Genomic DNA, 22344 nt, shown 5'->3' on the forward strand with positions numbered 1-22344 from the left:
GTACCAGCGTGGTCAGTAACGCAGAGTCCTAGCTCTGAAGAATTGCGTTATTCCTTGCTATGAATGCATCGCTCCAGCATTGGTTGAGCAACGCAGCAGAATCGATCGCGTTCGCCGTGGAGTCCGTTCGTCTCACGATATGAAACTTGGTGAGATCTTTCCAATTTATTTTTTGTACATTATATTGTTGTTTTATCAACACCGCTAGCCATGATGGTCTCCCTTAGCGGAAGGTCCGAAAGAGCGTGAAACTATTGAGAAATCATCATGTCTACAGGTCGCGGAAACGTACATCCGAATAAAGAGTGAAGCCAGGCGAATCGGATTAGTCATTAATGTGTCGGAGACAAAGTACATGATGGCAAAGGGCTCCAGGGAGGAATCACCGCACCCGCCACCCCGAATTCATATCGACGGTGATGAAATCGAGGCGGTTGAAGAATTCGTGTACTTGGGCTCACTAGTGACCGCCGACAACGACACCAGCAGAGAAATTCAGAGGCGCATTGTGGCAGGAAATCGTTCTTACTTTGGACTCCGCAGAACTCTACGATCGAATAAAGTTCGCCGTAACAAGAAGTTAACCATCTACAAAACGCTGATTAGACCGGTCGTCCTCTATGGGCACGAAACATGGACCCTACGTGCAGAGGACCAACGCGCCCTTGGAGTTTTCGAACGGAAGGTGTTGCGTACCATCTACGGCGGAGTGCAGATGGAAGACGGGACTTGGAGAAGGCGAATGAACCACGAGCTGCATCAGCTGCTGAGAGAACCAACCATCGTCCATACCGCGAAAATCGGGAGGCTGCGGTGGGCGGGTCACATCATCAGGATGTCAGATAGCAACCCGACTAAAATGGTTCTCGAGAATCATTCGACCGGTACAAGAAGACGTGGAGCGCAGCGGACCCTACGCAGAGTGCGGAACTGGAGACAAACAGCCATGGACCGAGTGGAATGGAGACGGCTACTATGTACAGCAGAGGCCACCCCGGCCTTAGCCTGACCGGTAAGGTAAGTATGTCTACAGGTCGTAAGCCCTGATAAAGTGTGGAACGTTTTGATGTCTGTGATCCCTGATCATCATGTCAAAAACCCAGGGATACCCAAGTGACCATACTGTTAGGGTGTAGGGGCGTGTGGGGTGTGAGGCGCATATATTGACAGGCATTGCATTGCTATGGACCGTTAGGGCTGAGTAGGGTCGGGGAATGGATCTACGATTGCTGAATTATACTGAAAAAGTCGTGATTCAGCAGTGGTGGCACCGCTTTCCGCTTTTGTTCGGCCTTGGTGGTTTGTGTGGGGTGGTGCGTGTCGGTGTGTATGTGTGATCTGTGCGTGCGGTGCATACGGCTTCAGCAGGGTGGTTACTTGGGTAGTGTGGGATAATTGGGTTTGGGACTGAGGGGGTCGTCATTGATAAGGCCGACATCATTGAGTGCTCAGTGGCGGTTGTATTGGTGACGATTTCTTCAGCCTTAAGATCTCATTTATACCACGCACAGACTTTTGGGAAGAGGGAGTACTTTGTAATGCAAGAGAGGGATTTTAACTGTGTTACGGGTTGGGTGAGGTCATGCAGATAGACTCAACCCAGGTGACCGTGTGGCTCGGACAATGATGCATGAATGAGTGCGGTGTTGGTGAGGTGCGCTGCCCTGTGGGTGCAGTTGATTCCGGGTTGGAGTGGAAAGAGACCCTTTTCTACTCTATTTCGGTTTCAGTTGTACGGGCGGGGTAGTGTTTGTCTTATTTGTGCCGTGTTGTGCGTGATTTGTGGCTCGAGCTGCGTGGTTACTTGGGAAGTATTGTGCTCTGTAATCTAGATTTTGGTTTTAAGGTGAAGCTATGGCTGGGCTGTGTCTCGGATTTGCTGGGCGCAGGTCGGGAGAGCTGGTGGCGGTTTGTGCTGGAGGGTTTGCTCAATTGGTTATTCACTGGTGGTGGCCAGTCGATCAACTGTTCGCGCAGCCTGTCATTTTGTTCTTGGGGTTTGTGCTCTCTAGGTTCGGGGCGTTGTATCATTGTATCTTCGCTTTAATACTAATATTCCTTGTTTGATTAACTGACTTATGTACAGGCGCTTAACTCATTCTATTTCATAGATTGCCAGATTTAAGGGTAATGGTTCAATAAGGACTGTTCATTTTATAAAGAGGACAACTTTGCAAGGCTATAAAAAGAAAATGTGTAGTTCAAATTTGAGCAGCCTTGGTTGGTTGTTCAGTACATTATATTAGCAGATAATAACTATAATTAAAGTGGGTTAAAATTGTTGGACTTCATAGAAATGTGGCAGTGTTAGAAGAGGTCAATTTTTCGATCCCCAAAAACTAAAGATAAACACAAAATTACTGTAAAACATCGGTGTATCGTTTTTAATTTCATAAAAGTGTTTGCCATACTGCAGCAGTATGAGTGATACATATTCTGGCAAAATATAGACCTAATCGGAATATTAGTTGTTGAGATATTAAAGTTACAAGTTGGTCTCGATTTTCAGAACAAAATTTATTTGTTAAACAAAAAATATGAGAATATTAAATTTTGAATGTTTTCAATGGATCTAGCCGAAAGTACTAATAATGCAATTTTAAATGCAGAAAACCGCTTCTTGATAGCATTGTTGGCTTGGTTACTGCGCTTCATGGCAGTTACCGGAGGAAAAACAGCTTCGTTCTTTGAAGGTTCTTCAAAATAACGATGTAACCCATTGCAAATACAACATAACAATGATGTCGAAAATAAAACTTTACATGTAGTTATTTTCAAATAAGCTATATAGTCACATAGGATCAAGCCTTGCTGAAAATAAATAATAATAAGCTTCTCTAGAATCGAAAACTTGCATTTATGGGGCAAAAAATGTGAAATTTTTCACTATGGCCATAATGAAGGATTAAATTTATGATGAAGAATATACTTTAAAGCATATTTTTCTTCGGTATAATTTAGAATGCGATTCTCTTCTATACTGGACAAATTTTGAACTGAATTCGTAGTGTTATTGCATCACTGGACTTAAATAAGTATGTTTTATCAATTTCATTGATAACAAGGCAACTTACTATATCAAGCTGTATAATGCTTGGTGCATTATTATTGACCAACTATTACGTTCTACCTTTAGTAGAATAGTATTAGATCCCAACACATTGAAAAGTTCATAAAAATTCAAAAGTTATGTATGTGGAAAGTTATGTTGAATTTTGAGAAATTGTTTTTTACTGAGTTTTAACGAAAACCGCTCCAGTTCCATCACTAAGGACAATTTGTATAATGTTATATTTTTCCTACACTGTAGAATAGCTATGGAAGTTTATGCAAAAAACTGGTAATGATTTTATTGAAAAATAAAAAAGATATCACACAAATAAGGTGTCCTCTTTATAAAATGAACAGTCCTTAGGGTGTTAGCAATCAGAGTGGATTAGAACGAGTTGGCGCCTGCAATACACCAACACTAACACACTTACACCAACACTTACACTAGGGCAGTTCAGACTTTAGACATGTCAAAAATTCAAAGCTCCCATATGTTCATTACAATCCTTGGTGCAAAACTAGAGCCCTGTAAAATATTTAGCCATTTCGGTGGTGATTTAATGGTGGCCCAAAAGCGAAATAGGTTTATATGGGAATTACTATGGAGAATTTTCGAAAAAGGTTCTCCGCGTCAAAGCCGAATTAAATTCTTCAGACCTCAGTGGTGAATGTTGCCGAAAACCGGAAGTTATTTCGACAATCGGGTAAAAAGTTATTAAACAAATTCTCACTCGCATGCGCATCTTTGTACTTGATGTCCTGCAAGGTATGCAAGAAGGTAACACGCATACTATGATTACGTGTCAAGCGTGTCGATCGAGCTGTGGTCTTCTGTTCAAGCATACACGGATGAATATTGATTAATAACTTCTGTCTCGTAGGTCGAAACGAGTTGCAGTCTTCGGCAACATTCATCATTGAGGTCTGAAGAATTCAATTTGACTTTGACCCTATGACTTCATCCATGTGGTAATGGTCTACAGCGCGGAGAGCCTTTTTCGAAAATTCGCCATAGTAATTCCCATATAAACATATTTTGCTTTTGGGCCATCATTAAATCACCACCGAAACGGCTGAAAATTTTACAGGGATCTAGTTTTGCACCAAGGATTGTAATGAACATATGGGAGCTCTGAATTTTTAACATGTTAAAAGTCTTACACGCACACATGCACCTACAACTAGCTGTAAAAGACCAGTGGGCGGGACAATGGTGCCTACCCAACAGTTGTAGGTAGGGTGTTTGGCTTAGCTACATGACTTGGTCCGGCAAGCCCATAAACATCAATTTGGTAGACGTATTGCCTAGTGAAAAGACAACGCAGATGGGCGAAAGCCAGGGGATGCGTTGATAATAGCAGAAAAGCAGAATAGCAGAATTATATTGTTGTTTTATCATATTTCTTCATTCGCTATTTTCACCATCCTATCAGTTCTGGACGCTTTCTAAGTTGATAATAAGAATTATAAAATGCATGCAAGGACTTGGCCAGGTGTGTAGAGATGAGTGGGTCCATGTTATTGTAGATAGTAGCGAAATCTATAATAGCAATGAATATGCTCATCTTTGCAACTCCATCCACGATTTTTGCAAGTATTCGTGCTATGCTAATGTTAAGCACTGATCATTCAACCTCGAATGAGTTTTGACCAATAAGCTGGTTTAATTATGTTGTGGAAGAAAATTTTATCCGATATACAACAATCGGTCGTAGGAAAAAAAAATGAAAGACCATATCTGTTTTATAAAAATTAAAACACAGAAATATGTATTGAGTTCGCTTCAGGTGCCGTAGTGATTAGATACCGGAGGTGGGTGCCGTTGCGCAGTCGAGCGGCTCGGTTCGGTTCGAGCGGTTCCAGGTCGGTTCGGATGCTGTGGTATGAGTCGAGGCAGTTCAGTGTGATTTGTTGTGGCGATGCCATTCGGTGGCAAGATGCCGCTTTTAGCTTCGTCGATTAACAGCATATTATCACTGGACACTTGGATTAGTAGTTATCGGGGAGTTCGTTCCATATTATTAAAATAACTATCACTATATTATATAAACATTGAAAGTTGCAAAAAGTTGATTTTTTAGCACGAGTCGTACATTTATTCAACAAGGTTTGCCAAGTTGGATATATACGAAGAGTGCTGAAAAAAATGAGTTTCGCAGCGAGTTACATACAAAATTTTATGCAATGTTTTTTTCCATTCATTTATAATGAACATTATGCAACTATTTTTCATTATGCATCTCTTTCAGTTGCATAATGAACCCGTGCGGAAAAGATGGCTATTAAGATACCAAAATGAGTTATTTAAAATTGAAATTATGATATTGAATCGCATAAAATATTTTTCATTTATTAACCCAACAAATCAAGAATGATTTTTCATTTGGGCCTGGCTGACTTGATCGATTTCTCTTCGTTGACTCTCTCTTTCGCTAATAACTTGATCAACACACTCTAAATAATTATTCTTCTTGTTTCTATAGCAACATGTTGTCGTCCCCTTCGAAGTATTAGCATTAGCATTAGCATTAGCATTAAGCAAGTCGCACAAATTCGTAGGTGGTACAGCCCTGGATCGCTGTTATGAGGGTTGCAGCCTTCTTGTCCGTTACCATAGCACAAAGATTTGGGACTAATCTCCGACTCTTAGACAAGATTGACGCAATCCTCCAACGGTCGAGTACTGTCCTGGCCACGTCCTTGCGACAGCTGAGGGATGGGAAAGGAAGCTTAGTTGGACACCTATGAAAGTACATAGAGACCTCTACATTCTTTCAGGCCTAGGCGTCACGGGAATTTGGGTATTAGTGGGAGGGTAAAAATCAAAGGAAACGTTTGGTCAACGTTCAGGTGCACAAAACATGTTTGGTTGGTGCCTGGTTCCTTTCATAACTTGATCTTTGTTGGGTGTTTGATTTCAAATCTGAAATAGAAAAGGAAAATTATAGATATACCTGAATCCTCCTATATGAAATGGTAGATTTACCTGAATCCTCCTGGAATAAAACGTTTATAAGTAGTAACAATAAAACAGAACGCAAAAATAGAGCAAATTATATCAAATATTGATCCTGCTTTGATCAAATATTTCTTTTTGGAAACAGCCAGATTAAAATTTAAGTTTGATGCTATGTTTTCCATAAACTACATAAAACATTCTGAAGGTTTTAAATTAATAAATAAGTTATTGTTGATATTGCTTTTCAAGTACAATAAACCTGTAAATATACTAATTTGAATTGTTATGAAGTTTGCTTCTACCATTTTTGACGTATTATAGTGTATGAGTTTAATTATAAAAGTGAATTAATCGGATATTTTTAGAAGGTACTTGAATGCAAGACTATTTGCTTGAAAACGGACATATGCGTTTAAGCTATTGATTTTTGTTTGCTAGGAGGAGTCGTACCAACATGCAGAGTACAATATCAACAATATTGTTTTTTCTTAAAAGGGCTTGTTTCCAAAAAATATTGTAAAAACCAAAATAAATATAAAATATGCTTCTGTGAATCGCATGTTTGTCCCACTTGCATACTGAGAGACGAACCAGCCAAGGGCTGAAAGTCTCTTTAATAAAGACAAATCAATCAATCAACCATTTGCATAGGAAATCCAGCAAATGTGGCAGTATACAACAAAATAATGTTAATACAAAGTGTGCTTCATGGTATGTGGCAGTGTTGTTGCTTTTACACCCGATTCTTTTTTTGCACGGGTCGTTATTTTGCTATAACTTAGTCAACTTTGAACCGATTCTTATGAAATTTTGTACACTGATAGTACTAATCGTGTTTACATGTGTACAAAATTTCATGAGAATCGGTTGAAAATTGACTGAGCTATAGCAAAAACCAGACCCGTGCCAAAAAAATGGGTGTAGTAATTAAAGAAATAATTACTTATGAATTGAACTAAATAAATCAGAGTGATAATCTTGGAGACGTTTTACACAGGAACAACAATATCAATGATAACAAACTACTTTTACAACTTGAAACGGGCTCACCGGTAAATCCTTTGGCATTCTTGTTGCATCCGGCGTGCGGTTGGTTCTCGTGCCTGGTCCACCGTCAAGGTTGAAAGCACACATTCACACACATGCACATAACTTGAATGCTTGCGGGCCACTGAATTTTCGTTTCGGATCACTTCGGCCCATGTTTTTCAGTTATTCGCTATAATTCTTTTCATTTGTTTGAAATGAGATACAATTATTCACACAATAAACACCACATTCCGAACCGATCCGCTTTAAATGGTTTTACTCAGGTTCCAATCAAACCAGCCTGACGCTCGTGGGATATAACTTTTTGACATTTCTGTTAAAAATAAATTGAAGTTATGGAAAAAACACTACCGGCATAGCTTTTATTTCTTAATTTGATTGAAATAACCCCTAATCACTGCACAGTTTCCCGGAAGTACGGGGCACGGTGGCCACTTGCTTGTGGGCAATGCTTCAACCAACACAAGTACTTCTCACCGTTGCTTCGACACAAACTGAGATTCGGAGGACATTCCGCATCTTTCACTTAAAATCACTTCTCTTTTTTATAAACGGCATTTTTAAGAATAACAAAACTCAATTCCTCTGTAGGACACTCATGCAGAACACGCATGCTGCAACCACTCCTCCACCGCTCATCAAACCGTTTTTTTCACTTTTCCGGCTGTATTCCGTAAGGATCACTTCATCAAAAAACACTCTGAAAACCACATCAGGACGATTTAGTATGACTACGCTGCCACTAAGCACTATTCGGATTTGATGGCTAAGCCGTGTCAGCCATTTCTTAGCCAAATCGGCCGAATCGAACTTTACGCGGAGGCGAAAAAACGTGACGCGAAAATTTTGAAGCAACCGCTCGCACGCACGGACTACTGCGATTCTTTTTTCTGTTGTCGTCCCCTTCGAAGTAGGGTATCGCGCTGCTTGGGCGGTGGTTTTCTTCGTCTGTTATTTTCGTCTGTTTTCCACTGTAACTCGGTCAATTTTGAACCGATTGACTTGACATTTTGTACACGGGTAGATACTATACCTATCTCACCGCATTCCAAGAATTGTGTCAATTGGTTCAAGATTGACTGAGTTATAGTGGAAAACAGACGAATATAGAAGCCACCGCCCAAGTAGCGCGATTCCCTATAACCAAAAATTCTTTGGAAAACTCGATACACATTCTGTAATAACACAGGCCCAAGTTTCCATGTCACTTTTTGTTAATTACACATACTTTCTAATATTATTCTTTCCATTCTCTCAATTTGTTTTTTTTTCATTTACGATACATTTTGAACGGTTCGTCATCTTTAGTTGGTGTCGATATGTGTTATATATTAATCATAAAAAAACCGTTCCAATTTGAAAAGAGGTTGCATGAATCACATCGCTTACCCAATTAAATCCAAAGCATGCGACTTTTCCCCCTCCTCACTAACAAAAACTCCTTCCCGTGACAGTCGTGGAGAAGACGAGGTGATCTCGGTCTCTAGTAACAACGCACGTCATACTAACATTTCTTCCTTTCCTCGATGACCGTAAGGACGTGGCCGGTGCCGTTATTGACTTAATATTGTTTGGAATTCTCGAAGGTGCACATTGCGAGTGGCAAGCTAGTCCCATGCTCCATTTGTTGGTTCCTTGTGCAATTTCGATTATTCTAGCCTATCACGGAGTAGCAACTTCGAATTGTACGGTCATCTCTGCTCATGCTCAGTTAAAATACAGAAATATGTATTTGTGTTGGGGGTCGTTGCCGTTGGTTACGAACCGTTCTGTTGCTGATTTTCCGTTACAATGGTTTTTTACGGCTGGCTCGTAGGGCCTGACACCAACCCCCTACTTTCCGGAGGACCATAGTGCACAGTTGAACTTAGAGTCCTTCCCTGGCACTCGGAGGTAGATCAGCCGCCCCTAACATGGGGATCAGACGCTGTTGTGAGCAGCTGCTCCTGGAGAACAGACGTTCAGGTTCACCGAAGCAATCTCCCCCTTCCCTGTCAGCCTACGACCAAAGTTCCCACCGGGGTTGGTTACCCGATCTTCCCTAAGGTTGCTCATAGTTTCCGGCCGGTACTACGAGGAGGTAGGGATAGGAGTTGCTGGGCAGAGGCTAGTGGATCACAATGGGATCTGAATTGCGCAGCATACCCAGCCTTTACCGTGCCTTTACGAGCTCGCTGCAGTCTACGGTGAACTCAGCATCCAGAAGGTGGCCAAAGCCGGAAGGATACGGTGGGCAGGGCATGTTGCAAGAATGCCGGACAACAACCCTGCAAAGCTGGTGTTTGCAACTGATCCGGTTGGCACAAGAAGGCGTGGAGCGCAGAGAGCACGATGGGCGGACCAGGTGGAGCGTAACCTGGCGAGCATTGGGCACGACCGAGGATGGAGAGCGGCAGCCACAAGCCGAGTATTGTGGGGTACTATTGTTGATTATGTCTTGTCTTAAATGTGATGTTGAACAAATAAATGTATGTATGTATTTGTGTTCTCAAATGTCAAATTCTTACATGAACTAAAACTCCTTGAAACAGTTTCAAGCGATTTTTCTAGATATAGTTTGAGGGCCTTTCCTTGCTGAATTTTGGAGAAGTTTTCAAATCACCTCATAAAGAAGTTCAGAATTCAACTAGGAAGCTTCTTCTTAAAAACCGACTAAAATTGTGTTGAACGTATACCTAACTCATCAAAAATGTCTTCAGAAATGTTATCACTTATCCTACAAGAGATGTGTTCAGATTCATTCCGCCGTCGTTTTTACTAAAATCTCCATCAAGAAAGCTTTTAAGAAATTGCCTTATCAAGAGCTTTTATCCGTTTTTTAAATTCTTAATTAAAGTGGAAAAGCTTCCTATAAGTTTGCCAAAATATTCTTAACAATCGTTTCCAAACGTTCTTGAAACAATAAGGTAAATTACTTTTTCTTCCATTTTTTTAATCAACGGTTGGTTTTTATAGCTGGGCTGCAAAACAATGAGTTGATAAGGAGAGCGTCCAACATAGTTCTGGTCCTCACAAGTTCCTAGCTCATACTTCCACGGGTCAAGAGATGACAAAGACCGCCAGGTAAGATTTGTGTGCTTAGTTGATAGTGCAGCCTGGTCTGGGCACTGTTGTCCTTCTGACATAAACTAGATTAAGAAGTTACAACGACCCTAGCGTCTGTTCACCAAGAAGGTGCGACTCAAACAGCGTTTGTTCTGGCATCCAGCGGCTCTTTCTAAGTTGATGATTGGACTAAAACAAAAATGATTGCAAGGACTTGACCAGGTGTGTGGAGCTGAGTGGGTCTATGACATTATAGATAGTAGCGACATCAGCAATATTAATTGGTATATTCAACTTTGCAACTCCATTCAAGATTTGTGCAATAGTATTCATCCCAAATTCATCCTATGCATAGCATAGCTATGCTATGCTATTAGCCTTCTGCAGCTTTTACTCTATTCCCTTGTTCTTTTAGCAGAAAATGACAGATAAAGCCATAAATCTCCAATCGTAAAATTTCTCTATTTTTTAGTGTTGTGAAATAAAGTCGTTTACTCTAGTTATCAATATTTAATTGTATTTACAAAATTTCAGTACTGTTTTTCGCATTTTTTAAACTTTTCAGTTTTTAAAATACCCTCTGCCATTCGATTCCTCTAGCAGCGTAACCAACGAATCCAAAGTCTCCTCTCCAGTTGGGATAATTTGCTTTGGTGGAAGCACGAATCCATCCCACGACTCCTGTCCGGGTCGTAGCTCGTAGGTGTAGGAGATTTTCACGTCCAGCGTTCCGTAGGCCCAATCCATACTGGCTCCACTGGCCGGGTAGATGGCATCGAAGGTGTTCCCGAACGTATAGTAGGTACCGTAGCGTTTCGCGAGGGATTTGATCGTTGCGTTGGCAATGTCGTACAGATCGTTGTGATTCGGGGTGTGCTCATGGGTGTGTCCGTAAGGGAACAGCAGTAGCTGGGAGTATGAGTGGAATGAGATGTACGCTTGGATTTTGCTCTTCAGCGAGGCAATGAACTGGGACAAGGTTTTCGTTTCTACTTCGGAAAAGGGGTGAGGTCCACCGTAAGTATCGGATACGCACTTATTGCTGGTTCCTTGCTCAGCCCAATGGAAGTCCCAGTTACGATTCGGGTCAGCGCCAAAGCATCCTCCAGAGTAGGGTGTACGGGTCTTCCTCCAGAGTCGGTCTTTCTTATGAGTGTAGACGTATCCATCAGGATTCACACTAGGGAACATGTACCAGTCGTAGTTTTCAGCGATGTTTCGTACTTTAGGATCGGTATTGGTGAGTAATTCGTTGAGAATGTAAGCGACAGTTGCCGGAGAGATCCATTCGCGAGCGTGAATACCTCCTTCTACGAACACACCCGGATTTCCTGATTTGTAAGACACTTTCACACCCTTGATTGATCGGTTTTCGTAGGAATGACCGCCCTCAAGAAGTTCTACTTGATCATATTGATTTGCCAACTTATCCAACCAGGCATGGATGTCCTCTAACTCGTAATAGTCGTTGAAATCGAAAGAACCTCCGGCACGCTTGGACAGCATTCGTTGGTTTTCTTCGTCAATTGACTTTTGCATATTCGTCTCCAGTAATCGAGCATGAATCCCTTCGTTGAGGAGGGCTTCCGTGAAGTCAGCCAACTTGTGGGGTGCCACAACTACATTAAACTTTGTTCCAACTTGGTCACCACTTTTCAGGAAAATCAAACTATCACTCGACCCTTCCAGATCTTTAAGCAGGTTCAGCTGATTCGTAGACGAGGGAATCACTTCGTACACCCTGTAGTTATCATAGCGAGCAACTTCGCTTCCAAAAGCCGTTCCGAAGCACAAACAAATCCCCACAGCAGTAACTGCTACCGAAAGACCCATTTTCTTGAGTTACCCAACTACAAACTAACTGTTTCAAGGTTGATCAGGTGCCATTTATAGTCCATTTCATGTTCCTCGTTAAATGGAAACTCCTATTCGTGGCATTCGAAACGACACTTCAAGGGGATTTAGCTACCGATGGAAATAGTTCGGTAGGTACTTGAATTTGAATGCCATGCTCTGTGTAGTTTTGCGGTAGTATGGACGTTATCACTCTGTAAGGCCATAAAACAGTCAGTGGTCTTTTGGATAGGTTTTTTTTTCTGAATTGCTGCGTACAGTGCTACGTTATTCACGTGCACTTGAAGAACTCCGGAAACATTTGCACTGAAATGTTGATTCTTCAATGTCAAGTTTAGCTCACCCCAAGCAAAGTACTGTTTACCAATCATTCATACACTGATTGACAAGCTTGATCAAATTAATCCGTTTTTTTGCAGTCGGTTGTGGTGCATCTCAATTATTAATATTGTTCAACTGTATTGACGTCTCTATTATGTTGTCATATTTTCCTTGATTTGCGTTTGCTACTTGCGTATAAATGCATCCATAATACACCCTAAGGCACGATTCGATTCTTTCATTTTATTCGGTCAAAATGGCCGAAACAGCGATTGTGAGTCAACTACTGCTTAGTTATTTCTCTGCTGTGAATCTCAGTTATCTTACACTTTTCAACTGTTGGAATTCAAAAGGTGAGAATTACAACTAGTATAGTGCCGTGGAAACTAACTATAGTAATGATCCCACATTTGTTGCAGAAAGCTACGAATTTGTACGGAGTTTCTCAAATCAGGCTATGTTTGTTGATATGGTCAACCTAAATAAGGGCGTATTTGATTCTGCAGAACAAGCCGAACGTATTACCAACAGATTTCGAACCAACGTCGGTGTGGTTTTGGATCACGCCTGTAATGGGAGGGATGAAATTATACAGAAGGTCAGTTAGAATGTAAACAGTAGTCAAGACACATTTTAAAAATAATGTAGCCAGAAATTAATGACCATAATTACATAAAGGGTGAGTCGATAATTATTGTGCCACTTTCAAACTGGTAACGTAACTTTTTTTCCTACTTTCACTGAACAGTCTATTGTTCACATTTGTGTAATTGTGCAGTGCAGTTGTCAGTGAGATCCCGGTCGATGTAGAATAAACTTAGTTTACAGTTCGCAAAAAGATGTTGTACAATCACATGCTAAAATCTAAAATGATGGTATAGCGCCTTGGAAAAATGAATAATTATACATTATCGGACCATCTTAATGTTTGTCAATAGATTCTAGGAACGGTTGTCAGGGATACATCAGCTAAGAGCTGAGTGTAAATCAGAAATCTAGAAAAGTCACAGAGTTTTTCAGAATTTTCTCCAATTTAAAAAAAAATATTTCTAAGTGAGGGGTTTAGAAGCAAAGGGGTGTAAGTGACAAAAACCTACTTTCGAGTAAATGAGGTTTAAAGTTTTGGATCATTTTTTCATCCCATACAAAATGTATAGAGTTTCAAAATCAACTCAATTTTCTCTGATTTATTGTAATTTTTCTAATCATCGTAGAAACAATCTTAAAAAAGTTCCTAAAAGCTTGAAACCTGAAGAATTTTATGATATGCTCAGCTCAAAATTGACAAAATGGTCACTTACACCCCTTTGATTGTGGGCCCCTCAAGTGAATTCTTCAGAAATATTCCAAATATTTTACAGAAATATGTCCAGGGATTCTTTAGAAAATCCTTCAGAGATTCCTTAAAAAAATGTTCTTGAAATGCATTCGGAAATTTCTTCATGGTTTCATTCAGAAAATCTCCCATCAGAGTTTCTTCAGAGATTGTTGCAGACATTACATTAGGGATTCCTTAAGAAATCTCTCAAAAAACTAATTAGGTAAATCTTGCACGAATTGGTTCCTTTGGGAAATTCCTAAGAGTTTTACCTGAGATTCAGGATTTTTTCCAGGTAATTCATCCAGGAATTAATTCGGAAATGTTCTCCAGAGATTTTTTAGTGAATCGTGACAAATTTCTCTGGGGGTTTCTTTAGAAATTTCTTGAGGAATTATTTTAGAAAATGTTTCGTCCCAAGTAACATTTTATAGTCAAATGGACTTGAAGTGGTTCTTAGAATAATCATAAAACCAAAAAGGTGTATGGTTTTATGACGGTTCTGAAAACGTCTACAATTGGCCATCAAGTTCAATTTTCTTCAGAAATTGCTCTAGAGATTTCACTTACAATTTCTCCAAAGAATCCTTGAGAAAACTTTTCATAAGTAATCCCTCCGATGATTCATTGCGAAAATCTACCAGGGCCTCCTTTAGAAATGCCTTCTCTGGTTCTTTTGGTAAATGTTTCATGGATCCTTCAAAAAGTTCTACTAGAATCCTTGAAAAATCTTCAGCAAACTTAAAAAAAACTTCCAGAAATTATCCAAGGAACTTCTTCACGAACTTCTCTTGCAAAGATTCTTCCAAGATTTATTTGACAAAATATTCCACAGCTTAAAGACCGGTCCAGAAAGTATGGACGCAGTAAGAAAATACTGGCATTTCATAACTATTGATGACTAGTTCTTTGTGAAAGCTACATCCTGTTGGTCAACCTATTTTCTCGGCATTTGTATAACGGTTTTTGCGGTTCCAACAGTGTATTTCAAAATACATGAGCTTTCAACGAAACATCATTGAAAAAATGTGCACAAACGATGAACAGAGTTTGAAAGGTCACTTAGGAAAAGAACAAAATATGGTGGGAGTAAGTTAGAAAATTGTGCAACCAGCAATTAGCAATTACAATGGGAATAACACGTTAAAGCATAGGCAAAAATTGGGTAAAAAATACAGATCCTGCTATCCCTCGATTAAATAAACAAATAATGAAGGTGTTTGAGCACAACAAAAAACCTTCTAACTAACACAGAGCGGGGTATGGCCAAAAAAGTTACCATTTCGAATTCCAATGTTCATCGTGGCAACAAACGTTTGAATTTTCGGTCCTATAGTAAACAGAAACAGACAAAACGGAGCCCGAAACAAGAACCATCGATCAGGCCCAGACAACTGAAGACTAGGTGCGTCCATACTTTCTGGGGCAGTCTTTACATGAGAAATTCTCGCAAAGCTTACTCCAGATGTCTTGAGAAAATACTCTAGGCATTCTATATATATAAAAATAAATTTCTGTCTGTCTGTCTGACCGTTATGGATTCGAAAACTACTGGACCGATCGGTATGAAATTTTATATTTGAGTATTTTTGGGGCCGGGGAAGGTTCTTAGCTTGGTGCGGGACCTCTCCGGTCTCTGGAACGGGGGGCTCCCATACAGGGACTTTGCGGGGGACGTCCCTACCTATGGAGCTACGTAAAAAAACACATAAGTCAGGCAGTACGACGTTTGCCGGGACAGCTAGTATTACATAAAAATTTCTAAGGATTCCGTGATAAAGTTTCTCTAAGAATTCCATCTGTAATACCTCTAGAGATTCCTCTTAAACTTTTTCTACCAATCTTCCATTAATTGCTTTAAAAAAACCTGTATAAAACCCACAGAAGTTTCCATTCCATCTCTGAAAATTTTCCACGGATTCTTTCATAAACTTAGCAAGGGATTTTTTTTTAAATCTTGCATGAATTCCTTCAGAAATTCTTCCGTGAATTTGTTCACCAGAGTTATGTTTTAAAACTCCTCTAGACATTCCCTCCTGATATTTTAAAAAGACACGGACACGTTCAATGCTTCCAGTGAGCTTTTTGCTCTTTGAAGGAAGCACGACACTAGACAACGGACTAGCATGCAACGCCCAGTGGCACAGCCGAAAACTTTTCCTGACAGCTGCGGCGGGAATCGAACCCGCGCTCCTCAGCACGATGCGACTAAGAGCTTGGTGACCCTAGCCGCACGACCACGGAGCCGCACATATTTCTCTTTCATATTTCTCCAAGTACATAAAAATATTCCTTGTACTTTCTCAGGAAATCCTTTCAGAAATCCCTCCGCTGATTCTCTCATAAAAACGTTCCCTTCAGGAGTTCTTCCAGCGATTCCTTCCGGAAATCAAAAATTCAGAATTTCTTAAGAATCTTCTTTCAGGGATTAATTTCCAAAATTCCCAAGGTTTGCTTCTGAAATTCCTTCAAAAACTTATTTTTTCAAAAAAATCTATGATTTGCTTCAAATATTGCTTCATTGCTTTTAAAGTTCCCTCATTATTGTTCTTAGAAATCTCTATTCTCTACTTCTAAGATTATTTTATACATCCAGGGATACCTTCAACACACATATTTACAAGGATTCCTTTAAAAAGTGTTCAATAAATTTCCTCAAAAACTTCTCCAGGAATTTGTTTATTTTTTTTTGTTTCAGAGAACTTTTTAAGGATTCTTATAAAAATTCCTCTGGCGATTGCTTCGGTTATCATAGAAATTCTTCCAGAGCTTCCATAAGGAATTCATACAGTTATACTATCACTAACCCCTCTAGGAACTTCTTCTGGAAATTTTCTAGGAATTACATCTATTATTCCATTCGAATTTAATATTGGTAAGGGTCTCCAGAATTTGTTTTCAAGCATTCCTCCAGAGCTACTTGCATGATATCTTTCAGTGATATAACCACGGTTTTCTTTCGAAAGAATCATCCACATGCGACCTCCCGATTTCGTCTATGTATTTCATCAGAAAATCCACCAGGATTTCCTTCAAGGATACCTGTTGCAATTTTTCCTCAGATTCCTTCAGGGATTTATCAGTAAATGTCTCCGCAAATGTTTCCTAGGAGTTTATACATAAGGCTGCTGCTTATTTTTCAAAAGTTATTGAAACCTGCAATTCGTAAGCTCTTCTGCATCCAAATGACACAAAAAGAGAAACCTCTAAGTTTAATCCAAAAATATTGAGATTTAGAGGTCGCGCAATCGCTTCAAAGTTGAATTTTCGAGCAATAAAAAGGTGTTTGCACTTCAAGTGCCATAACTTTCCAAATTTTCGACCGGTTTTTAATCTTTTTTTTTTAATTTTTCACAAATTAAGTTTCGAATAAACTCGTACAACATTATTTTTTTCCAAAGTCACGTTAAATATGAGTTTTTAAAAATTTAATATATTTTTTCCTTCTTTTTACAATTTTTTAAACTATAGAATCTTCGAATCTTTTTAACCGTTTGACCAATTTCAATTTTTTTAAGCTTGCTTTTGTAGATGTTTTTGTTGCATTCTTAGGCTGTGAATAAACTGTACCTTTAAAAAATTGTTTTAAAATGGATAAATACCAAAAACCGTTCAAAAACACGTATTTTATAGGAAAAATCAGAATTTTGGCAAAATTTTAATTGTTTTCTTGCTTAGTTTCGGGTTTAAAGTGAAAATTTCTTTCTAAATAATCATATGGAAGCCTTAAACTTCAGTTTTTGGAGTGTTCTGAAGCAAAACAATATTTTCATGTTCTAAATGCAAGGAAAAAAAAAATGAAAAAAAAAACCTCTTATGTGTTCCATATCCCTAAATATGATGCTAAGAATCTGGTTTGGAGTAAAAAAATGAAAATAATCGTCAAAAACTTCAATTTTGCATGAAAAAATAAAGTTTTAGGGCATGTTTCGACAGTTTTTGATGAAAAGTTTGATAAAAATGACTACTTTGATGAAAAGTTTGTTTGGGACAAAGATAGGCAACAGAAATATCTACAAAAGCAAGCTAAAAAAATTAAAATTGGTCAACCGGTTGAAAAGTTATCGGATGCTAAAGGTGAATTTTTTTGTAAAAAGGAGAAAAAAATAAATTAAATCCTTAAAAACTCATATTTTGCGTGACTTTGGGAAAATTTAATATTCTACGAGTTTATTCAAGGGCCCATATAGCCGAGGCGGTAAACGAACGGGTATTCAGCATGACCATGCTGAGGGTGACGGGTTCGATTCCCGGTCGGTCCAGGATCTTTTCGTAAAGGAAATTTCCCTGACTTCCTTGGGCATAGAGTATCTGTTAGATTTTGCAACACAGCAGAAACCTCACAACAGCGGGACGAGAAAGGAAATCACTGAACGGAGAAGAACAAAACACCTGCGTACTGTTTCACTGTACACGAACGAATGGACTTTTATTTACATTCAACATTTTACAACTATAAACAATAACAATCGATAACACACATATCCATGGTGTATCCATATTTCATAAATGTTGTCTCGATTACGAGGGGTGCTCGAATGCATCTCTCAACACCCCTCCTCAAGTCGACAACCCGAGTACAACGATCAAATTTATAATATAACCACAGATCTATCATTCGATATTCTAAATTGATAACATAATCAAACACTTCAGCTGTGCCTCACGCTTCCTCAATAAAATAAACATTTATCTTTCGACTCGTCATATTTAATACATACGCACTAATTCACGTAAACTCTTTCGCTAAATCACTAAAAATCCTATGGTCTTACTGACCCCTCCTAGACTGAAATCCCGTATTTTGCTGTTTTTTTTTTTCTGATCTTCAAAACTTTATCGGCAAGCTAGCCGCTTCTCCTTCTTCACGTCGCATGCTCTTACACAACATGTTAATTCCATACTGTTTACCTGTGTGATGCCCGACAACCAACACTTCACCACCTTTTACCAATTCCACTTTGTCACAAGTAAAGCTGACCTGCATCCCAGACCTCGCCAATCGATTCACAGATAACACATTCTTCTTCAATCCTGGGAGGTAGAGTACATTCTTTGCTTCACACATATTTCTCTGGCCGTCGACAACCGCATACAGAACCACATCGCCGCAATATTCCGCCAGCTGTTTCTCTCCATTCGCCATCTCCACTGCCACCGGTTGTTCCAAGCGTCGCATTTTGTCAAAATAACTTGCATCCTTCACTATGTGGTCCGTCACTCCAGAGTCTAAAAACCACTGCACTTTCTCCAGTTGTTCTTTTTCTCTCGACACTAAGAAAGCAACATCTGCGCAATTCGAGGTACCATCTTCTTCAATTACTAAATCTCTCTCACCGTTTCGAAGTTTCACTCTTCCGTACCGACTCCGCTTGGGAACCACTGACACATAACAGTCTGCTCGCTTGTGACCAAGTTTGCCGCACCGAAAGCACTTTACTTTTCCCCACGTGTGTCTGCTTATCATAGCAATGTTGCTTTCACCCTTGCTCTCACCACTGTCATTGTTCACAAGATTTTTCTTCAAATCAACGTCTAGCAAACGCTTCTTCACAAATGCCATCGTTACTCCATTCGGAAGAGTTTCGATGGCAGTAACAACTGAATCAAACGACGATGGCAATGTTAATAATAAATGGCAAATCGCGTCCGATTCTTCCACTGTCGCACCACTTTCTTTGAGTTCACGAATCAAACAGTCGAACTGAATCAAGTGTTCTGGCAAACTAACACCAACTTCCTCCACATACTTCAATGTAAGTAGCTGCTTTCTAATGTAAAGTTGCCCAGCGACACCGCGACATTCGAACACCGACCTCAAAGTACTCCACATATGCTTTGGGGTCGCACAGTCTTTAACCAGTTCTAGTTGACTGTCCGCGATAGCCGAAATAATCACAGCTTTACACCTTTTATCTGCGATTTTCCGTTCCGCCATTCGTCTTTTCTTTTCCGTTTTCACTTCTACGCTATCGTCAGCCATCACTAGCAACTCGTCGATCTCAGCAACCTCCCGTTCGACGCAATCCAGGAGACCGAACGTATCGAGGATGGTTTCCATCCGGAACTTCCAGTTGTGGAAGCCGGATCCATCGAACGCGGCGACTTTCACTTTCTCATCCATACCTGGACTCAAAACCTGTTAGATTTTGCAACACAGCAGAAACCTCACAACAGCGGGACGAGAAAGGAAATCACTGAACGGAGAAGAACAAAACACCTGCGTACTGTTTCACTGTACACGAACGAATGGACATTTATTTACATTCAACATTTTACAACTATAAACAATAACAATCGATAACACACATATCCATGGTGTATCCATATTTCATAAATGTTGTCTCGATTACGAGGGGTGCTCGAATGCATCTCTCAACAGTATCTTCGTGCCTGCCACTCGATATACGCATGCAAAATGGTCATTGGCAGAGGAAGCTCTCAGTTAATATCTGTGGAATTGCTCATAGAACACTAAGCTGAGAAGCAGGCTTTGTCCCAGTGAGGACGTTACGCCAAGAAGAGGAGGAGGAGGAGTAGTTTATTCAAAATTTAATTTGTGAGAAATTCATAAAAAAGATTGAAAATCGGTTGAAAATTGAGAAAGTTATGGCACTTGAAGTGAAAACACCTTTTTATTACTCGAACATTCAACTTTGAAGCAATTGCGCGACCTCTAAATCTCAATATTTTTGGCTTAAACTCAGAGGTTTCTCTATTAATGTCATTTAAATTCAGAAGAGCTTACGAATTCCAGGTTACAACAACTTTTGACAAATAAGCCGTAGCCTAGTTAATGTTCATTTTCAGAGATTTTTGTAGATATATTTACGATGTTAATCCATTTGTTTATCCAAATATTCCTCTAAGAAGTCAGAAAATACGAATTTGATAGTTGTTTCTTCGTTAATTACGTAAAGGATACTTTGAGAGATTTTTTCAGAAATTCATTGGAAAGCTATATCAGGAACTTCTTCTGAAATTTCTCTTCTAATACACAATGGTTTATTTCAAGAATTTCAACATGGATTTCTAAAGAAATTCCTCGTCGTTTTGTTTTTTTTTTAGAAATTTCTTGAGTTATGATAATAGAACTCATGGCCAATTGTCAATAAGCGGATTATCCACTTCAGATGTTATCTTGTCAGTTCTATGTGATCATTTTTTTTTTTTATTAAACACTAGCAGTCCCGGCAAACGTCGTCCTGCCTGCCTACTCTGTTTTTTTGATATCCGGTTCCATGAAGAAATGCTCCTCAAAATGGAATTTCAGATTTTCCTGTTTTTCTTACCTTCCCGGTCACTTTTTCTAATTATTTTTGCGTACGAACACGTCGGAGCCCTGGCGGAATGCAACAGTGAAAGAATCATGTCGATCTGTTGACCTGTTCCCGAGCCTATTCATGACATACAAACACCATTCCAATTTTATTTATATAGATAGATAGATAAAAACTCAATGGTAATGCATTAAATAGGGAGATGTCACTCTTCACCTGTAGGAGAATCTCGGGAGGAATCAATGCTGCAATTCTGAAATGAGACAAAAACCTCGAAAGGAGTACTGCCGTGAATCGCATATCTGTCCCATTTGTATAGGAAATCCAGCAAAGATGGGACTGATATGCGATTCACGTCAGAGTAGCTGAAGGAACTCCGAGAAATCTCGGAAGAAATCCTTCGTTAGGAAGCCTGAAAATAATCTCGGGAGAAATCTCTAAAGGAACCCCATGAAAATCACGAAAAGAATCCCTTGATGATTTTGTGGCTATATCGGTCTCTTTCTACTCATATTATAAGGGAGTAGAGATCAAAGTGCATAATGAAATGATAGATATGATAGAATTCGCTAGGTAGCGAACAAGTGTGAAAATTTTATAGAAGGTGAAATTAGGCAAGTAGGCCATGTATTGAACGAATACATCGAATGCGTGAAACTTCTGCCGTGCGCCCTGTACTTTTAAACAGATCGGCTTGGTTGGTAGTTCATACCACCTTACCAAGACTGGCAAAAGTTTCAGGCACCCGACTGCCTATGTATTGTTCTGTTTTCATCACAAATCCTATCGATCGGTAGCTTTTTCGGAATTCGCAGTCCATTCATAGGGGTATGCCTATCATATCTATCATTTCATTATCCACTTTGATTTCTACTCCCTTATACTATGAATAGAAAGAGACCGATATAGCCACAAAATCATCAAGTTATTAATAGAATATGGTCGATAAATCAGTATATGATATAAAAAGAATCCCGTGAGCAATGCTGGAAGGAATATAGAGAGAAATCCCTAGAAAAATCCCTGAAAGGACCCCGTAAAAATCAAGGAAGGAATTCTTAATCGATTCACTCTAAGAGTCCTGGAAAAAATCTGGGAAGGAATCCTTGCAGGAATCCTGGGAAAACCTCGAATAAATCTCTGTAAAAATCCTGAGTGGAATCATAGAAAGAGACGAACCAGCCAAGGGCTGAAAGTCTCTATAATATAGCTAAATCAATCAATCAACTACTCAATCAATCCGGTGGGAATTTCTGGAGGAATCGCTGATCGCTGGAAGAAGTCATTGCGGAAGTTCCTGATAATATCAATGATGGCATCCCAGAAGGAATTCCGTATTGAATCTTAAGAAAAATTCGTATTGAATCCCTGGTATAGTTCTGATGGAATCCTTGAAAAAATCTTGGAAAAAAATTGCAGGAAATCTTGAAAAAGTCCTCACTAAACATCCCGCTAAGAATCAATGA

General features: G+C 39.5%; 1 protein-coding gene across 1 annotated transcript; it reads right to left on the minus strand.

The window, feature by feature from the left end:
* Window positions 1–10663: 10663 nt before the first annotated feature.
* On the minus strand, window positions 10664–11969 carry LOC109419528 (zinc carboxypeptidase A 1). Its single transcript, XM_019693744.3, has one exon. The coding sequence runs from the start codon at window positions 11936–11938 to the stop codon at window positions 10667–10669; it is 1272 nt and encodes a 423-aa protein (XP_019549289.2). The 5' UTR covers window positions 11939–11969; the 3' UTR covers window positions 10664–10666.
* Between the last annotated feature and the right edge of the window lie 10375 nt (window positions 11970–22344).

Source organism: Aedes albopictus, chromosome 2 (assembly GCF_035046485.1).
Source record: "Aedes albopictus strain Foshan chromosome 2, AalbF5, whole genome shotgun sequence".
In the NCBI taxonomy this organism is placed as follows: Eukaryota; Metazoa; Arthropoda; class Insecta; order Diptera; family Culicidae; genus Aedes; species Aedes albopictus.

Coding starts and splice junctions, on each gene's coding strand:
- LOC109419528 (XM_019693744.3), bottom strand. CDS start 11,938: ATGGGTCTTTCGGTAGCAGTTACTGCTGTGGGGATTTGTTTGTGCTTC.